General features: G+C 42.8%; 2 protein-coding genes across 2 annotated transcripts in view; one reads left to right on the top strand and one right to left on the bottom strand.

The window, feature by feature from the left end:
* Positions 1–22,466, bottom strand: part of LOC126565780 (uncharacterized) — a 136,743-nt gene extending 114,277 nt beyond the window's left edge. The window contains exons 1-3 of the mRNA XM_050222988.1: positions 21,814–22,466; positions 7,040–7,141; positions 6,204–6,292 (exon numbers count right to left, since the gene is read on the bottom strand). Of these exons, the coding sequence (XP_050078945.1) occupies positions 6,204–6,292; positions 7,040–7,141; positions 21,814–22,466 (844 nt within the window). The remainder of the gene's footprint in view (positions 1–6,203; positions 6,293–7,039; positions 7,142–21,813) is intronic.
* LOC126564828 (protein pygopus) overlaps positions 1–26,883 on the top strand; it is a 341,232-nt gene that overhangs the window by 191,133 nt on the left and 123,216 nt on the right. The window lies entirely within an intron of this gene.

The raw sequence follows: 26,883 nt of genomic DNA, 5'->3' as shown, positions 1-26,883 counted from the left end.
TCGTTAGCTGCCTGCTTAAGCGCCATGGTTGCTTGGAACGGGGAAGGTCCCAATCCATAGGTAACAGTGAGCAGCTCTTGTACTGTTAGTGGATCGTTCCGGTTGTACCTCCAAAAGATTCGCTGGTACCTCGTGTCTTCCGGATGGACCCTCACCTGACGAAACATCTTGGGAATGTCCAGTGTGAAAACGTACTGGAACCCTCTAAAACGAAGAAGAATTGCAGTGAGATCGTTTTGGACTGTTGGTCCAGTCATTAAAACGTCGTTGATGGATACACCCGTCGACGTCTTTGCTGATCCATCAAACACGACTCGTAGTTTAGTTGTAGTGCTCGAAGGTCTCAGCACGCAGTGGTGAGGTAGATAGAACACCGACCCTGGGTCCTCGTTTGGTGCTTCCACAATCTCACGCATGTGTCCTAGTTGCTCGTACTCTCGGATGAACTGTGAGTACTGTTCCTTCAGGTCGGGCTGCTTTTCGAGTTTTCGCTCCAGCGCCAGAAATCGTCGCAGTGCCATTTCACGCGAGTCGCCAAGCTCGCGTTTACGTTCGTTGAAAGGGTGTCGGACCACATAACGACCCTCCTTCGTTCGCTCGTGTGTGCGTTGAAAATGTTCCAAACACACCTCGTCGTCCGCCTTCGGAGAAGGGCGGAGCTCGTCGCAGGATTCTACCTTGTAGAAGTTCCTCAGTAGTTCCGTAAGCGGCTCATCATCCGTAGTGTTGCAAAGTGTACGTGCAATGATAGTCGTGTCGCTCCTAATCACACCGCCAGCAATCCAACCTAGTTTCGTATTTTGCAGCACAAGTCGATTGGAACCAAGATCGCATCGGCCATCTTGCATTAGATCCCAGAACGATTCAGCGCCAATTAACATATCGACAGGTCCTCTTCTGTTGAAGGTAGGGTCGGCCAGCACCTGTTCGCTCGAGATGGGCCACTGTGATATATCAAAAGACTTGGACGGAAGCTCACCAGTAATTCGTGGGATCACTAAGAATTCAATTTCCGCTACGATGTCACCAGCACGAGACCTAATCGTTGTGTGCAGTTTACGGCTTAAACGGGTTTTGTTACCGTTCAAACTATTAGCTATGACGTCAGTGGATTCCATTCTCAAAGAAAGAAGATTAGCAAAGCGTTCAGTAACAAAATTCATTTGTGAAGCCGAATCCAGAATCGCTCGGCACGGGTAAGGAGTATTACGCAAACCGTCTACTAATACCACTGCGGTCGAGAGAACAGTTTGTCTCTCAGGATACATTTCCTTGGTGCATAGAGTTGTCGGTGGTTCAGCAGGCAAGTTTGGATTCTCTGCTAACGCTGTTGGCGCTACACGATCGGGAACATGGCTTGAACGATCTTCATGGAGTAAGCTATGATGCTTCTTGCCGCATCGACGGCAAGAACCTGACCGACATGTGCGGATGCGATGACCATTCGACAGGCAGTTGAAGCAAGCGCCAGATCTTTTCACAACGTCAATCCTTTCGCTAACACTCTTACTCTTAAAACGTTCGCAGTTTCTAAGTTCATGAACCTCACTGCACACTGTACATTTCGCTTGCTGATTGGAATCGCTAACAACCAATGTTTTTGTCACTGTTTTTGGTTTAATAGATTCCGTCGATGATTTCACGCCTATGTCGACCATCTCGGAAATTCTGCACTGTTCTTCCAAAAACTCTACTAATGCGGCGTACGATGAGCACACGTTCTTCTTTTGCTTCGTTTCCCAAGCAACCTGTAACTTCTTGTCCATCTTTCCTGTTATGAGCTTCACTAACATTTGTTCACCAAGACCTTCAACCAAAAGGCTATGATGCTTCAATGCATCAACATTCTTGTTGCAAGTATCGATCACCTTACGCAGATTAGCACCGTTATCTCGACTAAACTTTGTTAAGCCAAAAAGATTGTCAATGTGTTTTTCTATGACCACACGTTTGTCCTCATACCGTTGCGCAAGGATCTTCCATGCGGCTTCATAGTCGTTGTTGTTCACTAACACTTCGTCAATGATACCTGCTGCCTTTCCGACAAGACTGTTCCGGAGATGGAACAGTTTCAGCGCGGGTTCCTCATGCTTGTATCGGTTCATCACAGCGGTGAACATTGCTTTAAATGCGTACCACTTCTCGTATGAACCATCGAATGTTGGTAAGGGAACATTTAACGGTGGCAGATAAGGCGAAAATTCATGCGAGGTCGATGGCACAACTGAAAGAGTTGCTTCACGTTTGGGCACGGCATCAAAACACATACTTAATTTCAACGAAACTTCGTTGAACTTTCTCTCAAAATCGATGTACAGATTGTTCTGCTGTTCGTCTTCTTCTTTTGAGAGGGACAGTTCGTAGATTTTGCTTTGAATTTCGTTGCACTCATTGTACATGTTTGCCAAAGCCTTTTCTTGGAGCTGTAGGAAGCGCACATTTTTTACGTTGGCATTCGGTTGCCCATCACTATCCCATAAGGATGCACACACACGACTAAGCTTGTTGCGCACTCCCTCTCGCTGCTTCACCAAAGCTTGTAGTTGGGCCTCCATTTTGTTGGAAACCTTCTTCACTTCTTGCTGTTGCGACTGTGTTGGTATTGTTGAAGGAGTCGTACGTTTTATCGGTGATCGTTTCACTTTCTTTGACCGAGTAAACGGTGATTGCATTGTCTTTACATTCACACACCTTCACTTGTGCCGGTCCGCCATTTGCTTTTGGCAAACCCACGCCACGCCAATCACACGTGGTTTTCGCGAATGTTTCAATGTTCTGTTATTGAGCGGATTACCTTCGATCAGCAGAATGCCTTTATCGAGAGGAATGCCGGCGAATCACACTTTCCGAATCACGGTGCTTTGTTTTCCGGATAGTGCTACTCTGTTTGCATAGTAGCAACGCACTGTCACGTCACTAAGATCCGATCGCGGATCTTCCTTAGTCAAGTGGAAAGCCTTGTAGCAGTTTCCAACGCATCACACTTTCCGGATCACGGTACTTTGTTTTCCGGCTAGTGCTACTCCTTTGCATAGTAGCAACGCACTGTCACGTCACTAAGATCCGATCGCGGATCTTCCTTAGTCAAGTGGAAAGCTTTGTAGCAGTTTCCAACGCATCACACTTTCCGAATCACGGTACTTTGTTTTCCGGCTAGTGCTACTCCTTCACAGTAGCGACGCACTGTCACGCCGCTAACACCCGATCGCGGATGTTCCATACACCGATAACACGCGAAACACTACACTGGTTTTCGCATCCGGTTCCGTAGGACCACAATGTCCTTTTCGAGTGGACTGTATTAGGAGAAAAAAAAGGAGGAATTTCGGAGCAAAAGGAGAACACGTCCGTTCGCTCAGTTCACTACTTGATTTCTATGTATTTCCATGTATGTGTGACATTACTGTTCGTTGCCCAAAACCATTCCCAAAAAACATACCGTTGACACATTATGCCCAGGTGGCATAACATCCTCCCCGGCGTTGACACATTATGCCCAGGTGGCATAACAATAATGTAAGATCATATTTGATAAATAAAGGCTAAGGGATTGTACATATTGTATACAGAACCTGATGATTCCTAACGTGCGTTTCTTTGAATAAAAAATTGAATTAAAGTGGTATTTGGTCACACATATTGATAACTTTTTCCTTGTGCTGTAGATGTAACAACATTGAATGCTATGTATGCATGAAAAAAAACCGATCATAATCCTTTACAATGGTATGCATTCATCTAGAAATCGACACGACCTATTGCTATCGCTGTCAGAGCGTCTTGTAGCAGCTTTACTCTCTCTCGTTCCGTTTAAAGCTGTAATTTAAAATAATGGATGGATGATACCCAATTTTAGAATTTCGATTAAAATAGCAACGCACCGTCTAAATTCAGCAGCAACGATGTGCACATTAATTTTAATTAATGAAGATCAATGATTCGTATCATTCGTCCGCGCGATGACTTTTGCGCACAAGTACGAGAGAGCTACCAGTCGACCACCATTCGTCATCACTAATTGCCGCTTAATGAGTGGACCGTTTCAAGTCAATCAATAAAATAACACTCAATTAAAGCAACGGTGTGCGCTGGATTAGATTGATTTCGAGCGCACAGTTTTGCAGCGGTGCTACTGAGCGGGATCCGCCACTTGGCGAAATGGTAATGCACTAAATCAAGTTAATTGCTTCAAAGTGAGACCAGTCTCCATTCGCTTACAACTTTGATCATCGTCCATTACACCGAACCGGTGCGAAATTAGAAAGTCTCGCATGTCCATCAACATGGAGCAGGTTCTTTTGGGTGCTTTTTTTCCTTTTCAGCATGGTAATGAATGCTTTGGAGGGATGAAAAAGGGCAGAACATGTGTCGGAAAATGTTACACAATATTGGGGAGGGTTGCGTTTTTGTGCAGTATAACGATAACATGCTGCATGTTTATGCAATTTTAGTATGAGGCTTTTGTTTCAAGAAAAATATTAATATATATTGAATATACATAACAATTCGTCAACAAGACACTGGTCAGTTTTAATGATCAGTTTATGTACTGCTTTTACCGTTGCTTAATAGGACGCTTTTAATAGTTGGGCCTGTCTTAATACTTGTCCGGAAATTTGATACTGTCTTGCTAAAAATGTTCTTATCAAACCATAATTCAGCCACAAAATCATCCAGAAGCCCAAAGCCTCCTTCAGCATCGGGGTGGATAGGTACCCTTACTTTGACCCTTAATTTTTATTTTCGTAAAAATCTTTTTTTCCAAGCACATGTATTCCTCTCTGATAAGAACGGGACGGACGAAAGCAAAGCTACCAACGCACTCGTGTACATGTAACAAGCAGCAATCCTAACCACTGGACCGAAACAACCGACCCCAAAAAACGACCCGAAAGTCGTCCCATACGACAGGTGGCGGGAAGTGCTCAATAAGCGCACAAGCCCCTTGGGTGTCTAAGTACTAAGCACTCGCCCGGTACCGAACGTTGGAGGGCTGATTTAATTAAAGATAAGAATCAATTTCGTTTCGTTTTCAAAATTATTTTCTGACATTTTCCTTCCACACAGCTGCCGGCGTACGCTTCCACGAACTTTGTACCCTAGGATTTTCCTTTTGATTTTCCAGCCCCGATCGGAATTTTCGTTTAATCGTTCGTTTCCCCCAGATGGCAAAGGGAAGCAAAGGCCACTTTTCCCTCCTTTCGATGGTACACAGGGAAGGTACTCCGAAGGACCGATGCTTCTAAGCTGAATAAAGCTCCGGCCAGTGTGAAGTACCGGGCGCCTCCATTTTCATGTGGCATTGTACGGAAACGTTCTCCAGCAGGTGGGTGCGTGTTTTTTGAACATACAAACACTTTCAATGAAATTCAGGTCAGCAAGTAAGTTGGTGGATCAGTGTGGCAGAGATGGGATGGTTTAACAGTTGAGCAACATGATTGAGAACAGCTTTTATTAATATGACAAGTTGGCACCCTTTGTCCGGAGCTCCGTTTCCCTGTACAAGGGTGAGAAGGTCTGTGCCGCATGGTACTTTCAGTGCCAGATATTGTTTTCAGTAAGCGATACATGATGGAAAGCATACGTGCGATGATGACGATACGCACCTGTGTGCTAAGGATTTTCAATCTAAGACGATAAGAAAGCTTTGAACGCTCGGTTGGGGTGAAAGATCATCCATTAGCAATGAAAGTATCGCACCATTTTCCGTAGTTTTAAGGTACAATGGTACTTTAAAGATGGTGGGTAAAATTATTAAAAAATAGGTAAATATGTTAAAAACGTGGCATCTACTCCTTGATCTTGTTTGTAATTTTTCTTGTTGGCAAACAATCAATAGCAGACAAGCGAATCTCCCTAAGCGCTCAACTTTTCACGTATAATTGAAAATCACTAGACTGTTTACCGTTCAGTGCTCAAACAGCCTAGCAGCAACAGCAAACTGGTTCACAAGAAGTAAGATAATCGTGGCAAGATGACAGTCGTTAAAGTGGCTAATTAATTAAAATCCTCTTTCATCAGCAATTTCTTGCACATTTTCGAGGAAATGTGCTGTGTGGGGCACGGGTGGAAGAAAATTAGTATGCGGGTGGAATGGGAGCAAGACGATACCTCACCATCGTCAATGCATCAGCGATGAGTGAGTATGGAGAAGTACGGGTAGATGGGTAGATGGGAAGGATGTTTGTCGACGGCAAGCTTACCTGTGACCTCGTCGTACTCGTTGATCTCACACCGTTTGCCCTTAAATCCAACCGGGCAGATGCAGATGATGGCGTTGTCACCGATGTGCCTGAAAAGCAGTAGAATGACAAGCTCTGTTTAGCGCCTATGTTTTGTTAATGAGCGAAGGTTTGCTACTTTACGCCACACAAACACACAATAAAGATGGCATGAAACGGGTTTTTGGGAAGGTGGCGCTGTGATACGCCCATTAATATTGCAGTACAGTTGTGTGGTTGACATGGACTGTAGGTGGCAAAAGGACAATCTCATAAAGTGTAAAATGATGAAGCATGCATTTAGCGCTGAAAGCTGTGTCAAAGTGATTGTGTGAATATGTGGCGGTTCTTATTATTGTTTTGCTAGTATATAATTATCAACATGTTAGGGATTATTTGCACGACGGAGGTGCCTTTTTGAATAAGAATTGTTACAGAGATGTTCATCGAGTTAAAGCTTTTTTTTACACACAAGATATTTTGGCAAAAAAAAATTGAAACGTTATTGCATGAATATTTTTTAAAAATCAGTAAAGTATCTTATAAAATTATTTACCATGATTTGAAATTTCGACAGATAATGTTTTATATGGTTTTAAAAAATTATTTCAAATGGTAACAAAAAAGATATAAATGAAATGAATTCATTGCAATAGCACAAAAAATGAAAACAGTGCAACAACCTCCAGATTTAGATTTTTAAACATTTAAATCTTTCCTCTATATTTGTATGGTTTGAAAATCACCAATCCTGTTTAAAGACGCAAACAAACCAAACAGGTTCTCAACCGTCAAATCGTTAGCTACATAACACTTACTTGCACGTGCCACCATTCTCACAAACATTCGCGTCCTTACAGAGCGGACCATCACCACAATCGGGACCACTAAATCCAGGATAGCAGTCACAATAGTACGATCTGAAAATAAAAGAGAGAACATAGTAGGATTTAAATCGATGCTACCAACGACCAACGATCGACGAACACTTTCATCACTAAGCTTAGCAAAGAAAAGATCCGACGATGAGGAAAAGTAAAATTCCAACCAAATCGTCTCCTTTCTTAAACTGCACGGTATGTTTGTACAAGCGGATATGGTACACAATTATGGGTAAGTGTGGAAGAAAACGAAGAATGCATCTTCGATGAAAAAAGTGTACGTGAACTACATTTCGAAATGCCGCTGAACTGGATTGATGGAGTCGGTTTGTGGTTGCAAAAGAATCGTTGCATTCAGCACCTAGCCAGGTGTTTGTTGAACTCTCAATAACGGAGGCTGAGGTGTATTATTTGCTGCTTCCACTGAGCACAATCTTTTTCCCCAACGAATGTGGCAAGGAAGGATAGAGAAAATACTTGCAAACCGGTCTACAGCACACTCCGATTGACGTACCTTTTCAACTGACAATCGTGCTTAAATGCACCCCAACAAACCAACAGTTGGTGAAAAAGCTGGAAGAAACGCTCTCACTCTAGACCCGTCAATCGCTTGTGTCTTTTGGGGGAAAAGCAAATAAGATAAGCCGCTGCTTTTTGCCACGCTAGGCGTTGAAACCAAACCGTGTTTCCCTCCGATTGACATTTTCTGTACCAGTTTGCGCGTCAGTAAATCTATTTTTATTAACTTTGCGGCGAAATTTATTGTGCTTCCATGAATATTCATTTTCGGTGTGTTGAGTGTTTGTGTGTGAAGGAGAGATAGAATTTGCACGCATACCGCATTAGCATCGCTTTTACTTTTGCCCATAACGGACGGCTTGTCTAAGGGCTGTTGTCTATGCTCACCACCAAGATTAAGAGCCCGTTTCGTACCCATAGTACAGATAGGCAGTAGCATGAAAAGCCCGACATGCACGGTGAGAAAGCAAATGTGCCACGATCGTCGTGCAAAACCCGCTTACGCACCAGCCAGCGTACATTTGCGGTTTGTCTGGTTGCTTTCTTTCTTGCTTCTCTATTCCATCTGCAAACCATTTTGTTTTCCTTTAAAAAGGAACTGGGGTGGTTCATTTGACCTCAATGGCTTACCATCTGTTTGGTGGGTATTTTTGCGACAGCAACGCTTTTGGTGTCGTTTTTCCCCATGTTTTGTTTCCTGACACGCTTACACTTCTTCAACATTCACCATCCCTCAGGGGAGGCAAATGAATTCACATTCTTTCGCGACCACAATCATCCCTTTTTTCCGTCCACCTCGGGCAACGCTTTTCCCTTGGGCGGGCTTAGGAGTCCTCCATTGTCTGGATGGAGTAAGAAATTCAATTTGTTGGCGTTTCGTTAGACGACTGACGGGGCAAAAAATAGTGACAAATCCTGTCCGAGCATCCCGAGGGCATGTAATCCTTTCGCTGCTGCTTTAGGTATATTCTAATGCGCACAGCAATGGAATAAAGTCGGAGAGGAAGCAAAAGACGCTTTCAAACAAGACTTCAAACCATCTGGTATTGCTGGTACGTTACGGTGTAAAAGGATTTCAATTGCGTGTGCGGTAGAAAGTTTTTACACTCACGGCCAGAAAATGAAGCTCGTCTTTTTATGAAGTTAGCAGTTAGAAGACGAAAAAGAGAAGTTAACTTTATTGTAACATGTATTTACTTTTGTTTGTAGATATGAGTTTTATGTTTAGATTCCAATGAAAAAGGGGAATGAGGGGTGTTGGAAAAATTTTAAAAGAAAAATTGCAAAAAAATGAGAGTTAAATCTTCACGGGGTTTTTGAATGCAATATTTTAAATACAGTGGGAAATCGGTTTTGCAATGAATGGATTCCTACCTGTCGTCTTGAGAGTCTAGACGTGATTTATTCAAATTTTTATTTTTCTGTTTTAGATTTGAGATTTCGTTTTAGAGTTTGAGTATGAAATTTGGATGAAGATAATTAGAAATTTGGAATTACGCAGCACAGAGTGTTATGTATGCTGTATTTTACAAGATGACTTTGTATTTGTATTGTATTGTATTGTATTGTAAAGCATAAGTATCATCGGAAAAGCAACGACCGTAACAAGCCTCACTACAAAACAATTTGCAAAACATAATCCTGATCATCTGCTTTGATAAAGCGCTTCCAGAGCGATAGTACATTAATTTAAATAGAACGTGGCGCATGCCGTCGTAGCCGAGAGTTGAAGAGCAATAATTTACACCAGCAAATCCACCATCGAGCATATTTCAAATTACCTCAAGAGGCCCGCTGACACATGCATGCCCGTTTTGCATACGCTTCCATTTTAATCAATAATTAATATCCATAATTTCCGTAATGGGTGCGATCATTGTAATCACACTTTTAGTGGTCCCATCTCCGGTACAGGGTCTGGGAACAAAGTCGACAGATTCAAACCACAGTGAGTCCAGTATGTCCACTTCATTGCACACTTGTCCGGTGAGTGTGGTTTTCTGGACGGAGCATTTAATGACTCACAGCCGTGTCCGCTGGGACTGGCGCGCGTGTGTGCATAACAATCAACGGGAATCATAATCAAGTCAAGTGCCATCGAGATGATGAAGCCGTCGCTAGAAAACCGCCTCCCGTACGGTATGCACAAACAACATTGTATGTACAGGGGGGGGGGGGGGGGGGGGGGGAGAAGGAAATGATTGCGTAAAATGAGCGACAAGAGTTGAAGGAATGAAAAAAAAAACAAAAAACAAAATACAGTAACATAAAAACTCATACACAGCCTGAAACGAATCACGATGATAATCAACAGCTAGCCACACAAACTGTCCCGGCAGTGTCGGTCGGTCAGGTTCATTTTTGCGTCTCATCGGGCACTGCAGAACCATTAGTCTACCGGCCGGAGAGCCCACAAAACCAGGAAGCACATAATTTATTAACGAATCATTGCCCGACACTCGTACGTCACTGCCAGAAATGGGCACATCGGCATCACATGTCCACCCATCAGTAGTGTGTGTGTGTGTGTGTGTGGCAAGTCGCGCAGAGGCCATTTTTCTTGCTCTGACTTCCCCCGGCAGCTGGCATGGACGACTGTTTTTTTTTCTCTGCATTTTATTCATCTACTGTACGGCGTACTTCTTGTCACCGCCTATGCCGTGCACGGTATAGGACGACGCGTGGGAGAAGGATGGAGAGGGTAATAAATGGCCTCAACTTCTCGGCACATCACACGGTACAATCGATGTCCCTTATCGGGGTGTCGCTTCTTGTGCGTCCGTGTTCGGGATGTTGATGCGTTTTAATTCATGACCACGGGTGAGAAAATGGCCTCAAGCGCCATTAAACGCTTAGCGGACAAGCAGTCTATCCTGGCACCAGCGGTTGAGAAGCGGCCACACAATCAGTCGTTTTGGCCAGATCATTTTCCGCATCATTTCGACGAATACATGAAGATGTGTGGGATGTGTGTGGCACCACACATTGATCTGTGCACCTACCGCAACCTCGCAAGTCGCGTACTATTAATTTATCCTTGCGATACACCCAACGATGGCAAGCGTTTCACGTGCAAGATCGTTGGCGACAAATGGAGGACGATGTTTCGCACGTAAGTAAAGGAAACGATCGGCATTTCGGTTATGTTTGTCTGAACGATGCTTTGTTTGATGTCTAGTGCACAGTTTGTGTGACACTGAAAGACATTAAAGGCGCGTTATTGGCAATTTGTTTGTTTGATGAATTGGGCAAACAATTACTAAGTGTGATAAAAAAATTATTCAATTTGCTATGCTATAACCTTAAGTACTTATTACAAGTCAATATGGAAAAGATTGCATTATGGCCGGATTGATGGCTCGAGCCTATTTTTTAAGGTTTTTGGGTGTACCAGAATGGAGCTTGCTGCGGTTAAATCGAATAAATGATCCCATCCGGGCTGTCTCTACTTACGTAGGACTTATTAATCTGCTCTAGGTTAAATTAATTCTAGTCACTGATGGCGCTTGAAAAGAGAGTAAACTTACAATGCGTTAAAAATTGTCTGTCTTCTCACTGTAGTTTGCTAAGAGCCTTTGCCCTTTCTCTTCAAGCCTTTATATCATAGGCACTCGCACTGATTCCTTGCTTCGTGCCCTAAGCCGAGAGAAATCATAAACGATTCTAGCACTCTCTTACGACAATGCGCACAAGGCTCATAGCAATAACTTGATTGAGCCGTTGCTCGCGGCATTGCACTTTATAAGTGATAGAATTTTTGTTTTATTCGTGTAGATCCGCCAGGCTGCATTGCATAGAACTAATTGACAGAAAACAATTCCTCTTTCGTTGGGAGACCCGTGTGATCTCGGTTGTATTGTACCGTATTGTTCCGTCAGAAGGTAAGCGAACATGGAACAGGACAATGTAGGTCCTGTTCAATGCTAGGTTCTTTATCATGAGAATGACCTAGACCTTTTTTTGACGGGGTGTTCTCAGACACTTCGTTGTTGATTAGTCTTTGAGAAAGGTCCTGTCCATAGCAAGAGTCTTAACCGCGATCCAAATCCTTTGCATCACATTTTACAGCTATAGTTGTGGCCTCCTTGTCTCTATGCGCAATATGCTTCGATCGGTTCCGGATACTTCAAGAAACATAGAAACCGAGTGTTACGTCTAGGATTTAAATTATGTTTTTCTATCGTTTGTCAAGTGACCTTTAAGAGATAAGTGCCTAAATAATGTCCATAATGCAAAATTTAATACCATAATTTAATCCTGGTGAATCTTTTTTACCACATTGGATAGTTTGAGGCGTTGTATATATCACAACAACCAGATGTTATTTTAATAATTAAATAAATTAAGTTCTTTATCAAATTCCTCATATGTATATATCACATTTTGCACAGAAATAACGTAACCATAAACCAATAGTAAATTTTTTGAAGCTTCGAATCGTTTCAAATTGAATGCACCTTTAACTCATAAAACATCATTAAACACGAGGTAACACGGTTTACCTTAGGACCATCCCACGTCCATCCGGTTGGTTACAACCCAGCAGACAACATTTAAACCACTGAACAACGGCACGTGCTTTTGTCGTTCCCGGTGCGGGAAAAAAGCGTTCACTGTGACAGCGTTTTGTGACGTTCCATTAGCGCCCGGTTGACGCGAAAATGGTTCATTATTACTTTGGCTACATTTATCCATTGCCGGTCAGCGTCAGCACGTAGCCATCGGGGGATAACAGGGAAAGGATATCCGTCCAACGGTAAGGATACGCTCGTGTCCCATCCGTGAGTACGGCACCGGATAGAAAGAATCATGAGCACGATGGTGGCAAACCGGTAGGAACGTCGCAAACGGAGTGCAAAAAAGGGCAAATGACTAAACAATAACCGCTTCTTGCTAAACGCTCGTAATGGGTAGCGAAGAAAAAGCGTTGTCGTAAGTGCGGGAGAGCGTATGAACGTTTTGTGCTGCAACGATAATGGTGGAAATGAGGACAGCAAAGAAAAGTGTACGTTGCAGTGCAAGTGCTTTTTTACCCGCTTAGTTGACCAAGCTGGCTGGGTGAGGTGCAATAACAAATCAACCTGAGTCATGGTTTCTTTCCTGGTTGGTTCCTTTGTTTTTTTTCGTGCCTTGCGTAAAGGAGAAGGACGACCGACTAACCTAAGGGAAAACTATTGTATTCTTTTTATCTGTTGCAATCTCAAAAAGTAGCAGAACGTGTAGAAAAAGAACATTTTTTAATTTCCAGCAATATTTAGTTCTGAAAACAAATTTTTAACACGAGTGGAACTTGTAGGGAGAAAAATAGTAGGTCATAGAATAAAAAAATAAATAAAATTCTGAGAATCACAGTACAAAAACACTCACCCACAAGTACAACCGTACAACAAAAATATCCAAACGGATGCATTTCAATGCTAACAATAGAGTTATGGTGCTCAAGCCGTGGACATTCCTTCATCCGTGTAAGATTACGTGCACGATACTAACCAATTTCATAGAATTTCATCCCAATAGCGTTTAATTGGTGAATATTTGAAAAACAAAATCATTTCAATTGACCGTAACAGATGCAAAATTCGGCGATAAATTGTTTTCATCTTCTTGCACGTTGGATATCACGCTCCGAAACAACACATTATTATTTATTTCCACGGTTAGTGGCTAATATTGATGACAATGGATTTGCTTCGCTGGTGCGTGCGTCACGAGTTATCCTTTCAATATATTGGATGCTGCATTAAACTATTACTTTTAAGTGTAAATTATTCAATGTAAAGATTTAATGTTATTTATTTATTTATTTATTTATTTTTTGATGATGAACAACTACACAGGATATTTAAAGATTGTGGACCAAAATGTAAAAGATTTATTTAAGTCTTTTAAAAACTCTTATTTAGTTAGATAAACCTGGTAAATATTAAAATGTTTCATAAACTCTTTCCAAAGGATCATCAAATTTGTTGATTTACGTTAGCACATCTGTTTATTTATCACTTCGTGGAGATATTCTTATGTCATTATTTTCATTGCTGCTTTCATAACGACAATCAAAATTGACTCAATAATAATGAATCCACTTAAATTATCGAGACTTTTACCACATTTTATAAGAGGGCCATTTTAGCCAAAATGTATCTTTTTTTAATCTATTTAAGTATTTTATTAAGAAATACTCTAGATCTTAAAATCCTACTAGGATCCAGAAAGATGATCATTTCAAGGATCAAAAGAGAAATAAAGAGCTCAGCTATAAATATGCACTGTTATAAGTATGCACGTTATACTATGTTAAGCGGTTTTATCCCTAGTACAGCACAGCACATACTCGAGTCGAGTCGACGATGATTTTAAAACGGCATACTTATAATTTTACTTAGAGCTGACTCTATTCTGTGTAATAAATATTGTGGAGATGTGGTCCACAATATGCATGCAAATTCTAAAATTAGTAGCATAGTTGTACTTATGGTAATCTGTTAAATGTATTACATTGCTCCTTACACTCTTTGGAATCATGTAACAAAAAGCCTAGTGTACAGAGGGCTTTTGAAATCATCATCTCATAGTGGAAAGGGAGGGTAAGGCTGCTGCCCCATAGGGCGCATAAGTAACACTGGTGCGAGCTTCAAGGCTATCCTCCGTGTCATAATCACTCATGGCCGTGCATTCGTTAATTTTAGCACACATTCTATTATTTTAGCAACACGCGTTAAATTAAAACATGTCTTTAGGTTGTCTACTTATAAAAGCTATAAAAAATAAATATCTGGAAAGTTCCCCCGAAGTGAGGGCTGATTATCCAGCTATCTCTGATGTGGTAAATAAGTATTCAAAATAATGATTGAAATGTACAATTGAATCAAGATTTTTAAACCCATATTATTGTGAACTGTATGATAAAAAATAAGCGATTTGGCCCGATCTCCTTCATTGAAATAAAAAAAATAACATAAACGTGATAATAAATTGCATTTCCAACATGAACAAGGTAATTGGACGACTTCAGTATCTGATGGTGCACAAGAACGGGCGAACGATGGTACGACAATAACGATAAAAAAGTTTATCGAATTTTGTACCACCTGAAAAGCGAAGGGAAATTTTCAATATAGAACATCACACGCAAGACTACTTAAACACCCTGTCACTCGGTGCTTTGTGATGTGGTAGTTAGTTCGAAATTGAATTTTGATTTGCAATACGATTATGCATGTTTGCACATAAACATTCGTCACATCAAACGGGAGCAAAGTTTAAAAGTTTAATACGAAATTCTTTGCGTTCAACACTTTCGGCCTTCTAACGCTTTCTTGACCCAATGCAATCGTTTATGCATCCGATAATGAGTTGCATAAATCAAAACTGCATTCGTAATGAAACCGCCTACCGCAACTCAACGGTTTGCAGCGCAACATCAAAGGCTCTGCCCGGTTCGGTCAACTTTCTAACGACTTCCTGAACCCTGAAGGGATTGCCCATTTCCTATGCGTCATTTAGTAGTTTCATACTGGAAAAAGAGTGAGAGAAAAGAAGAGATGTAGGAGGGAAAGAGCAAAACATCCAACTTCCGTTCGTCGCTTCGTGGTCGAGTATAGCAACGCAGTTGCCCGGTCTTCCGGAAGACGCATCAGTTACCTTGCTGGCTGCTGCTGCTCCATGAAACCCTACCGGAAGCGTCCATGATGAGCACGACCAAGCGAACCGGGCGAACTTCTGCACCGGCATCCTGAATCTCCTGTCGACCTGAATTCCACTCCCAACGCCGTACGGAGGGACGCCCGTGCATGAATAAATGATCTGCGGAGGATTTTTGGTTTTGCGAACCGACCGGAAATGTAAAAGAAGTGAACCGGTTACGGGTGCGTACGGAATGAAAACAGGGATAATCCTTTACAGCAGAGCACGCGGTAAGGAGGCGTTTCAAGAATGCTTCCGGCACCGTTTCGTACTCGTTTGCCGTGCCAAGAGCCTCCCGGAAAGGCTGGTAAAGTCATCAGCAGCTTCCACTTCCGGTGCATGGAAGGAACGGGTGAACGAATCAGCCCCACGGCCGTGCTTTCGGCTGAGCGGAGTGGAAAATTCATCTTCCCGGAATCGAAATCCTTTGCAGCAGCAGCAGCAGCAGCACTTTCACCGAATGCGGGACTGAATTTATCATATTTAATTCAAAACGAATATGACCTCAGGTTGCACGGACGCACCCGTACCGGTCGGTTTGGCAAAGTTTAACCGTTTGCTGCTGGAACGTAATGTATTTTTAATTTGCCGATGCTATCTTTCAAAGATTTCTGGTGAATGGGATTTTTACTTCATCTTCTTTCTTCGGTGAGAAATGTGATGATAAGTTATTGAAACGGTAGTTAGATGGAAGAAGCGATTACTAATTTATGTGTAGTTTGTAAATTACACCGGAGGAGTAAGTTTATCAGTGTTGCAATTGATATTCTGAAAGATTGTTTTTAGCTTGCTCATGAAGCGTTTTTCGTGTCTTTACTGTTGGTTTGTTATGATCGGTTTGATGAACGAAAAACAATCAATTTTTAAAAGTTATTCTCACGATTGTGAGATGTGGATCGATAAATGAAGTTAATGAATATTCAGTTTCCTTGACCAAGTGTAGTTAAGCAAGAGAAAGAGAGTGCAGTCATTAAGGATTTTAAGAAGAAGACTAATTCTCAATCAAGAGTCGCAAACTTGTGGCATAAATCTTCTATATGAGGCAATATTAAAACCTTTAAGAGTTGTTCTACAATGGATATCAAGCGAATGGCAGATAAGTTTCTTATGCCACTTGGTGTACGAGAAATCTAGAAAAAAACATACATATAAGCACTATTTCTGAAGGTCATTTCCACTTTTCCTGAAGAAATTGTGTGCGCGAATATCCGCCACAAGTACATATATTCTGACAAGGCAAAAAAATACTATCAAATTTTAATGATTCCTGGGAAGACTTAGAGTCAAGTCTATTACAACTAATGGCTTGATTAGTTTCATCAATCTTAGGAAATTCAGCAAAACTTGAACCGGCATTGGCTACCGTCGAAATATCTGAACCGCCAAACAAATTAGTTAACTCTCCTTCTAAACAGGCCCCAACAAGATAGTCCTTAGCAACGGTCTCTGCATTGGTGTTCTCCGTCAGCTTAGTCCAAGACTCGTACACGAGAGGACTACCGGACGTATCAGGGTGCGGCCAATCGTGCATTTCCTGTGTTGTTGGAGTCTTCTGGATCGCAGGAGTTTGTGGAGTCCGTAGTAGGCACCATTCCCCTGAACAATGCGCCTTCGGAATTCGCTGCTTACGTTGTTGTCCGAAGTTACGATCGTACCAAGGTAGCAGACATCCTCTATCACCTCGAGATCGTCGCCATCAACTGATACTCTTCTACCAAGTTGGACTCCATCACGGTCAGAACCTACAATGTAGCAATTCTATTGGTCTCGCGGTTAAGTCGGGTGTACGCCTCGAAAATCACCGAAGATGTCCGTCCGATGATGTCATGGTCATCCTCAATACGCTCTACAGGAATTGGAGAGATCGGATGAAAATCATGTCCTGTATGTAGAAGCACTTCCCATTACAACAACTGTACCAGTTTCTCACCAAAACTGTTCTGCTGCATGATACTCCATAGTTCGATCCAACCGATACTATCGTTGGTCGCCTTGAAGTCCATGAACAAGTGGTGCGTAAGGGATCTGGTATTCTTGGCATTTCTGTAGGATCTGCCGTAGAGTTATGAATTGATGGCTAGTTGATTTTCCTCCACAATATTAACCATTTACACTAATCAACGTTCAAAGAATGTAATGAACATCTTTCAGCACTATAATGGCTCGGATGTCGCCACACTTTCCACTCGTTCGATAGTTCTTTCTGGTACAAAATTTTTATAATCAACCAATGCATGATAATGACAAGCCTTTTTTGACCCATCTTGAAAAATTGGGATCACATTCATCACAATTCAATGTAGCCGAGCAAATAGTGTCAGCATTTTTTTATTTTCAGTCTCTCTTATTAAAGGAGTTTACGATACTGAGTTTCGTAATACCCATTTGTATTACATGAAATACATAAATTATGAAAAACTATTTATTTCCAAGCTTTTCCTGGAATTACTTATAATCTTCGAAATAAATGAATTCGTCTTGGATGCTACACGAGAATCTTCATTTAGAGCATGAACTCCAGCAACAACGCAAAATGTTAGCCAAATGCGTTCATTTTTTCCATCCCTGTCACATTAGACTGTACACGTAAAACATTTCTATTCTCAGTATTGTACTATTTACGCTGCGCAAATACAAAAAAGAAACTAGGAACGATGGTACATGCCTGTAAAATCCACTCAAAACAAGAAAGCTAAAAAGCACAAGCCCCATAATCACACGCCAGGTGCCAGAAAAGATGAAGTTGACACTGATGGGACTCGCTCGCAGTATCCGACCGCACTATTCCGACAAGACGAACAACTGAACAACTGAACCCAACGCATCACCTGGTGGAAGTAGCCGTAACACAGCGTTCGTGGAGTCGTAAAGCTGCCACGGGCAAAATGGAAAAGAATGAACCAAACGAAGTACAATAATGAAAGCGAAACGTTGAAAAAACGCAATTGCGCTCCTCAAAAGCTTCTATTCACACCGGTGCGCACCGAAGTACGGTCTTGACCTACTGCTGGAATACCCGAAAAAAAAATCTTCTGCTTAACGCTGCCGAGAGAAGAATAATGGATAAACTGGAAACTTACTCACAGCTGGTTCGCATACAGTCCACTGCTCGCGGAACAGACTCTGGTGGAGAAGAAAATCTTCAACCATCATTTAAACGTCGCGGAATTGGGGAAAAGTCCGAGAAGAGCCCTTCTCTCGGTACTGCCAGGTCGGCAGTTTGTACGAGCCATGGATTGGCGCACGATAATTGAGGACCATAATTTCGGACGGCTTTTTCCTCGTGCTCGTACCAATGGCCCTAGGGTTAGCTTTTACCCGGTACCGGTTGAAAGTTGCGCGGCTGGCTGACTTGCCCTCAGCCAGTCACGAAGGAAGACTAGTCAAATTTTCTGCGGCTTTTTGCTTCCGATGCAGATGAAGTGGTGGTTTTCCTTGGAAGCGGACACCGGGCTACTCAGAGCAGTTAGGATTCTTCAAAACGAACTCAATGTGAACAAGCCGGCCGCTGAGGAATGAAAGTTAAAATAAGTTGTTTGGTTTTTTTTGTGATCAAGTAGACGAAATAAAAGAAAATTCTTACCTTGCTTACCAGCCTCGGATACAAAAATCTCGCATGGCACGTGCTTTAGGAGCTTTAAATTTTGCGTTTAACTTTTCAATTTGAAGCCCACCCGTACTATTAGCGGCAACAATATTTACCCAAAGAACGCAAAGAACGGAATCCCGGATGAATAACAATCAAGAATGCAAGGAGTTAGCTTTACTTATTCATCACTGCTTTGTTCGTTTTCGCATCCTTCGGTTCGGGGCGCGGCTCCGACTGCTAAACATGCTCAGCATACCCAACACTCGCTAGCAAAGAGACACATACACATTACAACATAACACCCCAGAAAAATGGTAACACTCTGCCAACATTGTACCAGCACAAATGTTTACACACGGTGCGCACACGACCATCGACCGACGACATTCTTCGACGCGGTGAAATATTTACCCAGCGTTCGCCTTTCCCGGAAGCTGGCATCGTGGTGCCGCGTACGAAACCAGCGCCAACCCCAAACCATCGGCCTGGGTAGCGGACGGTTGCTCCGGGTGTTCGGAATGACAGGAACATATTTTGCTCCGTGACATATTTGGTTTCTTTTTACAGTGCCAGCTTCTTCGACGCATTGCTCTCGATGACATGCGGCCGGTACTTGCGCCCTGGAATGCGCTACCCGCTGATAGCATGCATATGTCTCGGTAGACGCGTGTCACCTCGCAATGGTCGACGGTTCTCTGAGCTGTGAAATTTCTTGCGGTGTGAAAAGGGTCGCCCAAGATACCCGTGGAGTCGAGCATGCAAAAGCGCATCAGGAAAACGGGGAATAAATCCCTGTCATTCGTTTCGGCACGATGGCAATTTACTTCGGAACGAGCTGGAGCGTATTGCAGCGCACAACACGGGCGTTCGCTTCATTCTCAGTACGGGCGCAAACGTACGAAGAAAAGCTGGATGAATGCTTCTAGTGCTCGTGCCTACGACGCTTGTGTCACCATTCCGGCGTCTTGTTAGGAAGCACCTTGAATGCTTTCCGGAGGTGTTAATGCTAATGTTTGTGCTTTTCTGCCGTTGCTTTTCTCCATAGAAACCACAAGCTTTACTTGTCAGCTACCCGTCCACAGTGACCGTCATGTTGGTTCAACCTTCGGCACAGCAACACACTGTTTCGTAAATTGTTTTAATTAGCTTCATTTCTGAGGTTCAGAGTTGAGTAAAAATGAACTGCAGAGCAATTATCTAGGCTTGTGGTTTAGGTTTCCCCACTGACTGGACCCGGCACGGCACCACAGAACGTAGATGATGATCTTGATAGGATAATTGCACGGTATGGTACACACCTTTCGCAATCCAGCACGGCTCACGTCTTGACCAGAAGGGATACAGCTGCAGATGAAATTGATACGTGTGCGTGTAAGTGCGTGACCACCGAGCAGATGCAAAACCAACCATCATCGTGCTGTAGTCGAGCATAAACAACCACCACATCGTAACGCAGCACAGCCAAGAAGCGAGCTGAGGAAGCTTAATTTATCCTCTCCTTCAAGTACCACCGCAACCCGAAGCATTAAACGATTAGAACACGATTGCACGAACTTAAGTCAACTCCATACTCTATCGGCCGCCTTCTGTATCGAAAGCCTTAATTGAAGGCTCTCAATAGCCGCACACTAATGCTGGAGCAGAAAACCAAAAGCTCTTATAACATTCAGCTAACCAACGCAGGCTCTCGATTGAGGGCGAGTGTTACCGTGACACCGTCACGCTACAACCCACAACAAAGACTACAAGTATCTCCATATCCGGGGGAGGGCTGACACTCGGATGGCTCTCTTCTGGTGTGTTCGAAATAATAGATCCACTTGTTTTTCAACGAAACAAGACCTGCCTTACGAGCAACGTTTCTCCTGTCGCTGGATAGATTTTAATGGCGAAACGACGACGCTCTGCCAATTACCGAATAATTGACAGCCCAGAGCAGGGAAAGGAAGTGTGAAAGAACAACGTATCTGGCAGGACACGTGTCTTTTCGGAGGGAAAATGAATGGCCAGTCTAGCTGTTTCGCAGCGTTCGTGTGACGCAATTGAGACAGATTAGCAGACACGAATGTTTTGACAGGTTGTCTTAGCGTTTGAAATGCTGGGACGTGTCTGTGTCTCAAGTCGATGGTGAAAAACTTTTCATCCGCAGCAATTATGATGGTGGAGGCGCTGTTCAGCATGGTGAAGGAAGAATTCTGTTTAGTAAGAGTGCTGTGGAGTTTGATGAGTAGAGGACTAATTTTTTCAAGATTTTTTGTCTTTCGGGAAGTGGAGCGAAGAATTTCAGAAGTCGAGGAATTATGTAGCCTATTTAGTGACGTGAAATAGGCTACAGGGCATCTGGTAGTTGATGTAACAAAAATTGCGAGAAAACTTCTTCTTTTACTGCTTAACTTGATATCCCAAAATTTCAATGTTAGTTCATGAAAAACTCGAGCTAACAGGGAAGGAAGTTCCATTTTGATTCTTTCTTCTAAATTATAATTTGTCGATGTCTTCGCCTACCATTTCTGGGATTCCTTGACTTATCTATTTTCCTAACTGGATATAATTTCCTATGTACCAGGATGAGACTTACGGTCCGGTGGGAAATTTATACCTGTCCTTGTCGTTGGAAAATCGGCATCGTTAAGGGCCCTCAAACCATACTTCAAAGTTACAATATGCTTGAAATATGTTAAAAAATGGGATGGTCCAATGGAAGGTGTGACAACAGCGTAGGTCTTCACAAGGCAGTATCACGTTCAGGTGCCATCCGGACCCATCTCCGGCAGTAAGGATTTGTTTGTCCAACTATGTGGTACCAACTAGTTTAATAAGCCATCTGACGAAAGACGTGACTTAGTATGTCATTAAGCGTAGAAGAGCAGGATATAATAAAATCAATCAAATAAATATGTTCTGGCCATGCAATACTTACGAGAAATCCTGCTTCGCGTAACAGTTGCCAAGGAACCGGCAGCGCAGCGCATTACAGGTATGAGGCTTGACCGTATCCACCTCGTACGTGATGTTGAACCCGTATACATCCAGCAGTCGATCGAGTGCACGCAGATGTGTCCCGTACAAACTGTCCATCGTGAACCTCACCTCCAGGTACGGACTGTTGAACCGTATCCACGGTACACTAGTGACGTCGTCCTCACTCAATTCGTACACATTCATGCTCGGCACTTTATAGTCGTCACTGTAGTACATGTACTCGGTGAACCGCAAACCACCCAGCACGTACTGTTGCGTCAGGTACAGCACAATCGACACGTTAGCACCGACGATCGCCGATGCGTCGATAATCCATGTACAGCTGATCGGTACCGGAAAGCGCGCCGGAAAGTTGGGCGTCGAAATGATGCCGTGCGGTTCGGTAAGCGTACTTCCACCGCACAGCTGTGACGAGGCTGACAGTGCCGGTCCCTGCTCGTGCTCCACCCGGATCAAACCGGCCTGGGAGGAACCGAGCTCGCCACATCCAGAGGACGTCAGTAGTATCAACAGCAGAAGTAGACGAACATCGAGTACGCAGATCACCCTCACCACTGCGGACATCGGAGATCGGACCGAACCACTCAACATAACCTTACCGTGTGTTCGTACATTGCCAGGCGTGCTGTGGACTGGCAGTGCTGCCGCGTTCGCCGTACACCTTCCCCCGGCTGCCGGTGTTTGTAATCGAAGCAGACGATCGTATCGAGTGTTGTGTTGCTATTAGCAAGTGTTTTCTTAGACCGTAACCACAGCGCACAAAAAACTCACCCGAAACGCATTACGTACCCTGGCCCATTAATTTATGTGCCCACTGGCTGGTGATTTCAATATTATGGCTCGTTAATCATTTGCGGTCGTTCGGCCATCGGTCAAATGGGAAGCTTCCGGAGTGGCACTGAGCTCAACACGGAAAAAAAAAATCTACAACCGTTCACCGCAGGCAACGATCACTCCAACTACCGATGGGATCTGAAAATGGACAGATAAAAGAGAACGTGTTTAACGATGGATTCAACAACAGTAGCAGTGGCTGGGAAATGGTAACCGGATAGTGATTAACACAACATTGCAGTTGGGCATGAGTTTAAAATTTAATTTCTCTCTAGGTTGATTGAAAATTGATGGCTGATGGTATTTGAGGTTAATGGGTTGTGTGCGTGCGAGACGAGACGGCATAGATTGTGCATCGTTCTGGAGGTCATGGGAGGGTGTTGGGCACAACCCGTAAACCGAACCCGAACATCCCTTCTGTACGCTTCCGGCTAGTCCACAAATTGGCGGGAACATAAATCTGCCCGCTCTTTGCCAGTTGCCAGTTATTTTTCCAACACCCTGTAAGCATGCCACTGGTTAGCCTCTGCCGTTTCGAGCATCGATATCGTAAATAAATGATATCGATTCGTTTTGACCATTAAGCAAACAAACTATATTTGCTGGTGAGAATTTCCGCCTGAAGGAATGGAACCCTCACAAACACACACACACACCACACAATGGAAGTGCACTGGGTGGGTCACATTAAATTGTTTTATTATTTTATCGCAATCCTGCCTTTCGCGTAATGCGCACATATTTGTGTGGAAAATGTTTGCACAATGCAAGTGAACGCGTACAGCCAACATAGGTTACGGTGTCACTAGACTTCCCCAGCCCTGTCGATGCTTTTGTATTAATCAACTGAACAGCAATAACAAAAAATGAAGCTAAATTCATCGATGAAAACCATTAAAGCTGCTCGGAACAGACAATCGACCGCATTTGTTTGTTGGCGGGCAGAGAAATGTTAAATATGGTGTTAATTAAACCTTTTAAGCGCGTTTCCGGTGATGCAACACATTTGCATAGCGACACAAAAGGAGCACAGGATCGAGGTTTTGTTTTTGTTGCAGGCACTAACGAGCTGCCGGTGACATTGCTGAAGCCCACACATGAATGCAGTTGAATAGATAAACTCAGTTAAAGCGATCTTCACGGTTGGCAGCATGCGTTAGTGCAGCAGCTCCAGTGAGATGTAGTCATTGCAATAATGAAGATTTTTGTGCCATTTGATGTGATTTAAATTATTAATCATTGTTATGATTTTTTTCAAAACTGGAATAGTCAATCGAGAACATTGGATTGTTGTCTGCCGCTTGACCTTATGATGGGATTTTTTGTTTGAGCATAAAAAGGATTAAGCTTTGATAATGGGATTTAATTAATTTAATAATACTTAATTCGGATTTAATGCGTTCTTTCAATTACTGGCAATGGTAATGACTATTGTGAAAGTTTTTATTTTTTTTACAGATTTTTCAATGAAGGTGCTTCTGGAAGTAATGAAAGAGGGTAAAATTCCGAAATAAGCACAATTTAAAAACAGACAGTAAAAAAAAATACTGACAGTTTTGGTTGAATTCCATAAAAAAGGAAAAATAATTCATAAATGCAACAAATCACACAAATCCACCAAGAAACCCTAGAACATCAAATTTAAATACTGTTCTAAAATCTAGCTGAGCAAAAATATGAGCCAACTCATCTGAAGTTCCCACAACAAATAACATTCTTCACCTATTGTGTTGCGTAAAAATGCGATCCAAATTAAGAAATCTGTTCTAAAGATGTAAGAGTTAGATCGTTCCTAGCTTAATTCCAACTAATCCTAACAGCTAATTTATTTCGACGTAAACCTGCAGTAAACCCTGCCAATAAAACCAAAGTTAAATAAAGGAAAGAACATATGTCACCTCATAACTCACCTCAACTCATAAATATTACAAGAGTACCATGATTACATTTTCCAATGTAGCATAAAGCTTCCTGATGATGCTTTCATATTCTTAGCAGAAGCAATCGTCATCGTACCAGCATCAGAAGAAGCGACGGTAGCGGAAGAACCTAACGTTATCTTTACTGATAGCGTTAGTTTGCTGAACCTACTGGACAAGGGCTCACTCTGTAACCCTCGCGCACAGGTGTTCGACTGTATCATAAGATACAGCAAACTCGTCCTCTGTTCGATGTTAGGTAGGTTGATGGTGCCTATAACATTACAGCCAAAGGATCGGTCTGCTCTAAATAGGTAGCATTGTGGACCGATCCTTACAGTTTATCTTTTCTTCTAAGGGTTCACATCATTCCGGGACTGTCAGGAGTATTTATGCGTTCAGTAAAACATAGAACACGCAATGTTCCCGATCCCGGTGACGTTCGAGATGAGCTGCTCGGTGAGGCCGGAATCCAGCGATTGTGGAATATTTTCTGCGCGACTCTGAATGCTGGAATCGAGTATGCAAGACAACAAATATCATCACGGAGCAGAGCGATGTAAGATGTACAATCACAGGGCAGCCAGAGCATGGCAAAGAGAGGAACACCAGAGTAGATGGTTTCCAATACCACCAGCATCGCCGACTAAACTGCTCCTAACCAATTATAAACCAACTCTTCTTTGGAATAAAAAGGACCGATCATTCAATTCACTGTGATCGTAGAGTTTAATTAGACTGAGAAAGAGAAACCCGCACAAACCGATTGAGAAAAGAACTACCGAGGATATATCGATATCGTGGCATTTAGGTCACGGCGTGAAAATAGTCTCTGGAATTTGGTTACATCTTAGCAAAACTTTGAGTTTCATAAATTCAGAAAGATAAAAATAAACCTTAGAGACCTGCGAATGCTAAGAAGTTTTGTAAAAATATTAACAATAACAATCTTACTCAGAGCCGTTGGTGAGGTCCACCATTAGGTGTAGTGTTCAACATAACCAACCAATAAAATCCGTAGATAAGGAGCAAAATAGGACAACACTTCCAGCATCACGCACCCTACCAAGTCTACAGGAAATTCGCTATAAACCATCTCCCCTCGGCACCGGATGTAACGTATCGGAAGACGCCTGTCACTCAACTGCTCAGATTCGTATCGATGGTAGCGTAGAACCGTTTAGCGTTGCTGACATCGAACGATGGCTTACTGCACTAAAATGGGAGAATTCAATCTTCACAAACCAAGTTCATCAGTTTGGATCCGGAAGAAGCGACGCTTCCGTTCGATCGATCGTCGGAAGCTTTTGCTTCAAAAGCGCAAGAGCGTCCCAGTTTTTGACGTTTTCATACCAAGAACCTAATACACGTGGAGTGGGAGCGTGTGGAGAATGCTAAAATGGCTACAACTTAACGGATTATGTTACAACATCTACCAACATGCGGTTGATGGATAGAGGGCAGCTGGGGATGTATCGTTCGTATCCCATAAGCTTGCTCAAAGCATCACATTTATTTTTGTGGGTTGGAGATAACTTTTCAAGGAACTAGCAACTACCATTTTCCTTTTCCTTGAACCCGGCCAAACCAGCCTACAGTCGCACAATATGTAACGCAAAGGTGATTTGTTCCCCCTTTCATACCAGACAAGCGGTAACATGTTGATGCGTTCCGTTTGTCGCAGTTCAAACGGAAATGATAGCACAAAACTACGTTACCTTGCAGGTATGTAGTAATACTTTGCGTAACACGCCATTGCCAGGTTGTGTGTAAAAACGTAACACCAAGCGCTAGTTGAAATAAGTGGAATATCTAGCGCACATTTCATCCAGCTGCATCCATTAGGTGAGTGATGTCAGAACAGCCAAAAATAGTAAAGCTGCTTCACATGTATGCGGTTGAACGTTCTACTTCAGCTTACCAGTGTCAACCAGTACTGTCGACGTAATAAATTTAGCATACATGCAGGGGTTTTGTGACTGTGTGATGTAGCACTGGAAATACAATTTACTTCCCGTGTAAACCAGGGATCCATCACGACTGACGTATGAAGGCAAATGTTTCAGCGAAATTGTTCCCCGGATTGCAAGTACAAGCACTAACGGTTTTGCAAGAAATGTAACGTTCGGGAGGAAACGTACTTCTCCGGAACAAACAGGTTACAGTAATTAACATTGTGATTGTAGTTGATTACATCGGAAAACAAGGCATCCACCGCGATGAATGCTTTATTTATTTTTTATATTAAATGGAAT

Source organism: Anopheles maculipalpis, chromosome 3RL, assembly GCF_943734695.1.
Source record: "Anopheles maculipalpis chromosome 3RL, idAnoMacuDA_375_x, whole genome shotgun sequence".
NCBI classification, from domain to species: domain Eukaryota; kingdom Metazoa; phylum Arthropoda; class Insecta; order Diptera; family Culicidae; genus Anopheles; species Anopheles maculipalpis.
This window is presented reverse-complemented; position numbering and strand designations above follow the sequence as displayed.